Source organism: Berghia stephanieae, chromosome 11 (assembly GCF_034508935.2).
Source record: "Berghia stephanieae isolate SIO BIC M18660-M18661 chromosome 11, UCSD_Bste_1.3, whole genome shotgun sequence".
Classification (NCBI taxonomy): domain Eukaryota; kingdom Metazoa; phylum Mollusca; class Gastropoda; order Nudibranchia; family Aeolidiidae; genus Berghia; species Berghia stephanieae.
The window spans coordinates 3,383,321-3,392,679 of NC_088370.1; the positions used below are offsets into that span (position 1 = coordinate 3,383,321).

General features: G+C 35.8%; 1 protein-coding gene across 2 annotated transcripts in view; it reads right to left on the bottom strand.

The window, feature by feature from the left end:
• Nucleotides 1-9,359, bottom strand: part of LOC144957363 (dolichyl-diphosphooligosaccharide--protein glycosyltransferase subunit 2-like) — a 38,445-nt gene that overhangs the window by 21,074 nt on the left and 8,012 nt on the right. For both annotated transcript variants that reach the window (XM_078888556.1, XM_078888558.1), the window contains exons 9-14: nucleotides 9,145-9,213; nucleotides 8,145-8,272; nucleotides 6,927-7,044; nucleotides 5,582-5,673; nucleotides 4,066-4,270; nucleotides 3,586-3,690 (exon numbers count right to left, since the gene is read on the bottom strand). In XM_078888556.1, coding sequence (XP_078744682.1) covers nucleotides 3,586-3,690; nucleotides 4,066-4,270; nucleotides 5,582-5,673; nucleotides 6,927-7,044; nucleotides 8,145-8,272; nucleotides 9,145-9,213 — 717 coding nt within the window. The remainder of the gene's footprint in view (nucleotides 1-3,585; nucleotides 3,691-4,065; nucleotides 4,271-5,581; nucleotides 5,674-6,926; nucleotides 7,045-8,144; nucleotides 8,273-9,144; nucleotides 9,214-9,359) is intronic.

Below are 9,359 nucleotides of genomic sequence, written 5' to 3' on the forward strand. Positions count from 1 at the left end.
GATGAACATGAATTTTGTTCCGTGTTTGATGATTTTTGTTTTGATGACATGTGTACTTTAGATTTTGTGAAGCATGAATGCCAAATTGATTTAGTGTTGTCGGCTTTTAAAGATTTTGTACGGAATTGTATATTGGTTTTAAGGAGGCAATTACATGACTTTCTTGACGGTGGTGTGTATGGTGGTGATATTGCTGTTGATGTTAGGAATATTTTAGATAGATGTCCATTGACCAATTTGACTGGGGAAAGGTTATTTGGGGATTTAGATTATGATCTCAATAAACGAAAAAGGGCCTCCTTGCATTTACGCTCCACACTTAATATGTGGAAGCATAATAAGACAGTTTCTTGGTTTTGTGCATTAAGCGAATTTAAACAAAATGAAATTTTAGAGGAAGCTAAAAGGAATTCTGAAAACCTGCAGTCTATTAGTAAGGAAGATGAAGCTAATGTACGTGTAAAAGTTAAGGAAAAGATGAGTGAAAATAAAAGAAAAAGATGTGATAAAATAATAAAAGATAGGCAACAGAAATCTGATATATTAGATGCTGTAATTTCAGATGGTGGGATATGTAAAACTAAAGATCAGTTAGATAGACTTCTGAATATTGGCACAGCTGAAAGTTAAGAAATCAAATAAGATATAGAAAGGTATTTTTGGTGAAAAGAATTTAAAGATAATGGGGACCATTAGCACTCTTTATGATTCTTTGTTAAGGTTGATTAATGATGATGAAGCAGATGCATCTTTTTTGTCAACTGCTGTCAAACGAAGTAGGGTTTCAGATGTTGATTAAATAACACTATGAGATTAAATTCAAGCTTCAGTTTAATTACAAAAACAGATAGAATGGACGTTTCAGGTTTCTCATTTGTCAACAAACAGGATGAACCAAACACTATAGATGATGAATGAGATGATGTGGTAGTGCCGTTAAGTTGAATGTGTTTGTTGGTAAAGGGAAACACGAAACATCCATTCTTCTATCTGTTTTTATAATTAAATTGAAGCTTACATTCAATTTCACATTGTTGTTTATCGCTTCGAGTAGCAACATTTACATTATATTGATTCATGAAATTATGTATCTATTTCCATCACTTTACATTTGATCAGTGACATGCTTTGTTTAAACCATTGTTGTTTCTCATAATTATGTACCTATCATGTAGCTTTTCTGATTATTACATTTGTTTTATTTACTCACCATGTTTAGCGTCAAGCAAGACGGCTTTCTCTATTATTTCAACATTTTTAACACGTCTGAGTGTACTTAAACACTTTAATATGTTTTTTTTACCTGGAAGTTCATATTCATACAGGGAGTCCAATATAATATCTATTTCTATTTAAACATTTTATAAATGCATTTAAAATGTGTATAGTGGAGAGCCAATGATAACCCTTATACTCATACTGATGTTGGGCTATTCGACCATAAGAGCAATATTATAGTCCGTGTTTAAATTAATCTTTATAATTTATAGGCTATGTGGATATGATCAGCTTCCAGAGTCCGCGTATGTATAATCTGTTATTCGATATTATATTGGACTCCCTGTGTGAATACGAACTTCCGGGTAAAAAAAACATATTAAAGTGTTTAAGTACACTCAGGCGTGTTAAAAATGTTGAAATAATAGAAAGCCATCTTGCTTGCTCGCAACATGATGAGTAACAAGAGCGCTAAGATAGGTTTGCCCGGCGTCTGTGCATTTATATGCATTAAAGCGTGTCCTTATACCGTTGCCTTAGATATATAAACTAATATGTGTTAGGGCAGGGCGTTGAATTTTAGGCTGATTGTCTCAGAATATGTACGTATGGATAGGTATAAATTTTTCATGTTCATGGGTTGCATTGGATATTGTATGCTTTTGTGTACTGACTTTTTTGTCTAATTTTTTTATTTATTTATTTTATTTGATCGACTGTGCACCACCAGTAGGTGCAGCATTAACTTCCATTATTGTGTTAGATCGTGGTATGAATTTTTGACTTTTCCCCCCTTTTTGACATATATTTCTGTTGATTTTCGAGAGTTTAAATCTTGATTTCTTTTCATAACTCTGTTTTTGTCATTCTTATTGTGAAAAGGACGTAAAATTTGGATTCCCCATCCCTCAAATGTGAAGTTTCATAGCTATATCTCATCATTTAAATTTTTTGTAGCGGAAACACTGTTTTTTTCTCAAAATGTCTTCCTTTGGCGATTTCGGCCTTTTTTCGAATTTTGAGACGTAAAATCTCAGTAATTATTGCCTCTATCTCTCTGAAAAAAATTGGGCTTACTGTATGGTGCCAGTTCTAAGGCTCAGATAAGTTTCATGCCTTAATTTAGATTACTGACGAGTCTGCAAAGTGCCGAAGATGGTACATCTGGCGATTTCGGTGAAATTATTTTTACGCGCGTCATGTTTTTTCTTGATTTTGATGCTGTATAGCAACTGAATTATACTAGGTGAATATTTGTTTGAGTACTTTTCTTATTCTCTATGTCCATGGCTTGCGATTGCTTGCAAATTATTCAATTTTGTTATTATTTGTTTGTTTTGATGCACCTTAAACTTGCTGTTTGGTAGCATGTTCTGTTGGTGTACGAAAATTACAAGTTATTAAATAAATAAAAAATTCGTAACTTTTTTATTTGTTGTCCGATTTTAATCATTTAAAGACTGTTGTTCATGGTTTGACAATCTGTATTTGTTCAATTCAAAATAACAGCAGTTTTCTGCAGTTGAAATTTTAGTTTGGGATACCTAGTACAACTGGTTTGTGTTTTGTCCATGTTCCTCTATTTCTTTTTATTAAAAAAAAAATCAAAATCAAATTATAGTTTTAAAAGAAACGAAATACAATGAAATACTCTATATTCATTTAATCAAAAGCTCTTTTAACGCAGTAAGATTATAAGACTCTGATTAAAATGGTTTAAGAAAAGCAAACAAACCAACAAACACGTACAATACAAAACAACTTGACATAATTCTTTTCAGAGGAAAAAGGTGAGTAAGTTTTAAAAAATTTAATTAAAATTTAGCTTTATATAGCGCAATATCCACTAAATGTGCCCAAAGCGCTTTACAAGGGGTCCCTGGCCAACAGCAACATTTAACATGAATGACAGGAAATGACGCCTGTTAGGCGATATTACAATTTTTTGGACAAAGACAACGCTGTTAACGGCCAGGTACTCATTTTACACCTGAGTACGTGAGAGAATGTGAGTAAAGTGCCTTTTCCAAGGACTCAACTATGCACCGAGCACGAGGCTCGAACTCAGGACCTTCCGATCCGAAAGCGAGTGTCATACCATTAGACCACATAGCCGCACCATGTTGAGTTGAGTCTTACAGACTGAAAGAGTTGTCAAAGCAAAGGAACTTGGGCTTCCATAAGGCCTGAATGACAAGAACTGTCCCTTTATTTTAAGATCCCTTTTGTTATAAACGCTAAAATTGGTGTTGGGATGGATGGACTAAAATTAGACCCCACCTCTAAAGGTTAAATGAGTATTGCAATATGACAAAGTGACTGTACTACCAGACTGAGAGATGGAGCGAATCTAAAATAAAAGCTTACCACAAGCCAGGCAAATGGGTTTTCAATGACAGCGTCTCCAATGATCAGCTCCATGTTGTATTTCCCTGAGGCTGAGCCAAACAATTTGGCACTGGCACCGACATCCTGTAATGACAAAAATTGACGTGACTTGAGAGTGGGACACGGCTTTGTTTGGTTGTTTTTAAGGGTTTTACAGCGCTTGCGACACATTGAGGTCATATAGTTTTGTTTTGTTTTTAAGGGTTTTACAGCGCTTGCGACACATTGAGGTCATATCGTTTTGTTTTGTTTTTAAGGGTTTTACACCACAGATGAATGAGATGATGACATCTCATTCATCTGTGGTGTTTCAATCATCCTGTTTTGTTGATAAAGGGGAAACCCGAAACATTCATTTGATCTGTTTTTGTAATTAAATTGAAGCTTACATTCAACTTCACGTTATTATTCATTACCTATTTGGATAGGAAATTATAGAAAGAAAATTTGTTATCTCACCAAATCAAACTTGAGTGTATTCGATGAGTCTGCCTCTGTGACGAAGATGATTTCTTGCTTGGTCTGTTTGTTGGTAAGTCTGACAAACGCCTGGTGTGAGGTCATCAGTTGGTTGTTGGACTTGTCCTTCAGCTGGAATTTCATGGTGATCTTCTGGTGGTAGTCAGCTTCTACGGTGCTAGCAGCCTTGTTGGGATAGTTCAACCTAATAAAAAGATTCAAGGTTAAAATTGACTCAATGAATCCTTGATTTGGCTATGAATTATTATTATTATTTTTATTTTTATTTTTTTTTTTTTCACTTAAAATTGATAATTTATATTGTAAAGTGCCCAGAGCTTGTGTTTTACACGAGAATGAGCGCTGTATAAATGTGTATTATTATTATTATTATTATTAAAATGAATAATTAGGGTACAAAATATAATCACAATTTTTAAGATGTGTCATCGTTATATGAGTCTTTTCATATTGCTTTTAGGGATTGCAAATGTTTAATCTTATAAAATTGGACAAATTGTAAAGCGCTTTGAGCAAATTTAGTGGATATTGCGCTATATAAAGCTCAATTATATATATTTATAAATGACATTGAAATTGCATGGTTTGAATAGGCTCTAAAACCACTGAAAAGATAGCAACCAAATTTGTCAAGACACAATCTGTAATAGCCTTTGTTTTAAAAGACATATTATTTACAAGCACAGGCCCTTATTTTTTTCTACCTCAATCACGAGTGCTTCATGATGGAAAAGATTCACATATTCAACTGCAACTTGGAATCGAGCAATATTAATTTCATTATAATATACGATATAATTGAGCATTTATATAGCGCAATATCTACTTAGCGTGCTCAAAGTGCTTTACAAGATGTCCACAGCCAACAGCAACACTTAACATGTAGGACGAGACATGACGCCTGTTAGGTGATATTACAATTTTTTTCGGACAGAGACAGCTCTGTTAATGGCCAGGTACTCATTTTACAACTGAGTATGGTGAGTAAAGAGCCTTTTCCAAGGACTCAAACCCAGGACCTTCCGATCCGAAAGTGAGTGTCAAACCACAAGACCACATCGCCGCACCATCTAATCATGACAATCCTCTGTTAGATCATTTTTTCAATATCAAACGTGGACTGCATCAACGACGGACTGGCATGTTTTTATATATAATATCAAACGTGGACTGCATCAACGACGGACTGGCATGTTTTTATATATAATATCAAACGTGGACTGCATCAACGACGGACTGGCATGTTTTTATATATAATATCAAACGTGGACTGCATCAACGACGGACTGGCATGTTTTTATATATAATATCAAACGTGGACTGCATCAACGACGGACTGGCATGTTTTTATATATAATATCAAACGTGGACTGCATCAACGACGGACTGGCATGTTTTTATATATAATATCAAACGTGGACTGCATCAACGACGGACTTTCATGTTTTTCTATATTAAGACAGTGATATGATTATTAGACAAGCCAACAACGTACTTAGTGACCCTGGCAGCAGTAGACTGGTCTTTATCAGCCACCCCAATCTCAACATTTTCCACAGACACCTTGGTGGTTACTTTCACCTCCACCTATAGGGAGAAACAAAAATGCACATTAAACGGAGCTAGAATGAATCAACAAGAACCATAATTAATTTGAAAAAAGACATTTCATTTGACATCACATCAAAATACAAAACATAGAGAAGATGCCTCATGTTTCCCAAACAGAAATGGATAAAATCGATCTAAAATCAAAATAATGAACAACTGAGCAATCTGTGCCCAAGACATTACTGCTGTGAAATTCATCTTCTTCTTCATATAAATCAAGAGACTTAATCAAATTTAAAGCTATCTATGCACAATTTGATAAGGAGAAAAAAAAAAGAAGAAATCTAACGTAGTATTTCAGCTCTAATTGATATGAATCGGTGAAAGAGTCTATGATGAGTCTATGATGAACCAAAAAAGAACGACCTCAAATTGAAAACATCCCGCTGTCGAGTGAAGGCTGGTGAACGCGCATTGCTTTCAGCATTCTGGTCCAAGGTTGTGGAATTTGCTACCACCAGAGATATGAAGTGAGTAGAAAAGTGCCAGAAGACAATAGAGAATAAAAAATTTTTCGCGGCGGTGGTGGGGTTTGAACCTGCAACCTTATTGGTACGACAACTCCGCCTGGCAGGTGAGAGCGTGGCTCTACCGTGTGAGCTATCCACGAACACAAAAATATTCGTTTCAAACCCAAGTAATTTCTAGATCCCTCTCTCACCCACTTCTTGAGACCGCCGATTCGTTTGCACACCACCATCGCGAAGTAATTTTGACCAGCAGTTAAGCTTAATAGCCAATATTCTCAACACAAACATATAACATAGAAACGATTGAGACATTGAGTATGCTCCGGTGAATAAAAATTTTTTTTCTCTATTGTCTTCTGGCACTTTTCTACTCACTTCATATCTTGTTGTTACCAACATAAGTGCCTGCTCCACTCACTTTTCTGAATTAAAAAAATTCACCCCATACACCGGAGCATACTCAATGTCTCAATCGTTTCTATGTTATATGTTTGTGTTGAGAATATTGGCTATTAAGCTTAACTGCTGGTCAAAATTACTTCGCGAGAGACAATGCCTGGGAATTGTAGAAAAGAAAGAGTGAAAATAGAAATGATTCCGTCAAAAGTGGAAGGGTTGGCAGGTAGGTAAAATTAGCTATGGAATTAAGGAATGTTTGCCTGGATAGTCAAGGGACAGAATGAGCTAAATGGCAGGAATTAGACTGATTGGTCAATGCTTAGTAACAGTCGAACCATCAATTGGCAAAGATGCCCTTACCTCAGCTCCTGAAGTTCCAATAAATCTGGCATCAGCTTTCTTAGGGGCCACACTGATGGTCAATTTGTAGAAACCTTTTGCAGGCTTTGCTTGCAAGAAATTGAGCTCAAACAGAGACCTGAAAAAATTCCAATTATTACACTAAGAGTTTGCTTTAAAATGTTTTTAAAAGATTCTTATTTATTAAATGTGATAAAATAATGGTGTTTGCTTGAACGAAGTGGGCAAAGTCATGAAGCTAGAATTTTCTTAGGATATCAAAACTAATCTGTACAACTTTAAATTTTACAGTTATGGATGAAACAGGAATGTCCTTGGCAAAAACAAATATGCCTCAATTTTTTTCCGCGTAAAGACCATAATAAAATATTTAGTTCAAAACTTATCTTCATCAAATGGTATTACCCATAAATCATAAAAAAGGATTTATATCCATCTAGCTCACCCTTAACTGTTGCCTTTAAACAACTTATTTCATCTTTAAAGAAGAAGATAAAAGCCCAACAAAACAACAGTTCAAGTCTCTAGCAATAAAACACGACAGATTGAAAGACAGAAGATTTCAAAAAGTCATTTTTTTCCAGCTTTAAGGACATCCCTGATAAAAGATTCGATTCATTCAGTCCTCTGAGCTCAATATCTTTTTTTTCCCAGACCAAACGGTGAGCTTTTTTCTACAGTAGAATCGTTTTTCATTACCATTATTCCATATCAAACCAACCCCCCCCCCCCCCCCCCCCCCCCCCCCCCCCAAAAAAAAGACAGATTTAAGCAGTCTGCGTATAACTTGTCATAAAATATCTTGTCAAGTGAAAAAATGCAACTGTTTTTGATACCAGGTAGTGCTTCAGAGTCATAAAGCCGAAGATTATACCACTTTCTATAGCAATAAAATAGGCACTAGCAACTGCTTACTTCGTCTATTGCAAAGTACTTTCCCTCAGATTTATCAGACCCAGCAACCCAATCACTGCTGGGTAGACAGGGGGGTTTGAAAAAAAATCTTGCCTGCAACCAGGATCAACATCAGTCCCTTTGGTTGAGAAACGAGTGCTCTGCCAACTGTGCTATATTACAAAGCCCCGTTGTTGATAACACCCATCTACTTATTGTTTATATTAGTCAAAATACTTTACTTTAAACTTTTGAGAAGTGTAATCAAGTGTTTCATTCTTGAAGAGCAGCAACTGAAGCTATCAAAGATTAGTAGCTCCTTACTTGTCAGAAGCAACAGGGTTCATCTGTTTCTTGCTGAGGACAACAGCGTCATCTCCTAGGTGCCTTGCGCTGTCAGCTGTTACTGTCATATCACCGAGACTATCGCCCAACAGATTGGTCACACGTACCTGACAGGGATAAAATGCAAATGTTATCACAGAAAACAAGGGGGGGGGGGGGGGGGGGGGGGGGGGGGGGGGGGGGGGGGGTGGGGGGGGGGGGGGGAGGAGAGGAGGAGACTAGAAAGAAACAAAAAGAAGATTTAAAAAATTGAAAAAGAAGTATAAGCAGGGAGGCCAATTCAGAAAGCAAAATTTTACTGGACTTTTACACAAACACATTGACTGACTGGCCCCTTTCTGAGAGCTGAACTCCAGTAAAAAGACTTTTTGTACTTACTTTTTCTGTCTAAATGGTGATTGGAAAATATACTGAGGCTTTATAGCATACTGAATTCCGTAAATATATGGAAAATTGACAACCTTGTAAAAGATAAAAAAATTGAAAAAAAAAAAAAAAAGAACTAAAAGAGAAGATGAGGAATATAAAAAAAAAAAAGAAAAAAAAAAGGGAAGAAACTAATAATATGGTGATGATAATGAATTGGACAGTATTATAAGTTTACTTTCTCACTTATTCATAAAAGTCCATAGACAAGTTTCATTCAGCAAACGATGTCAGTGCTTCATGTTGATTTTTTAACTCTCTCGATTTCATATGAATGGAAAATACAACAAATTTGTTCCAATATTCAATCACGGCGAACTCAAAGAGTTAATCTTTTCTTTAAAAATGTATGGCACACCTGCCAAATTGAAAACTTCCAATTTTGTCATGTTTATGTCAATTTTAGTAATTTGACAAGGAAATTAGTCATTTCTGAAATCGTGTACAAACAACCACAATTTGACATTGATGATAGCCCACATGTCATCAAAACATACCAATTGTCATGTGTACATACAGTTAGATATAAAACGACAATTTTAAAAATGCTCACCTTAACATTGGGTTCTGATTGAGTGACAGCAACTGGGCTGGCAAGGGACACAGTGACTGGCACAAAGAACTGGAAGAAAGAAGGACATACAATACTATTAGTTTTGGCCGCGGGCCGGAGTTGATCCCGGTTTCTATAGCATGAAACAGACCAAAGCAATTGCTTGCTACCCTTGGGATAGGACGCTAGTCTATCGCAAAGTACTTTCCACCAGA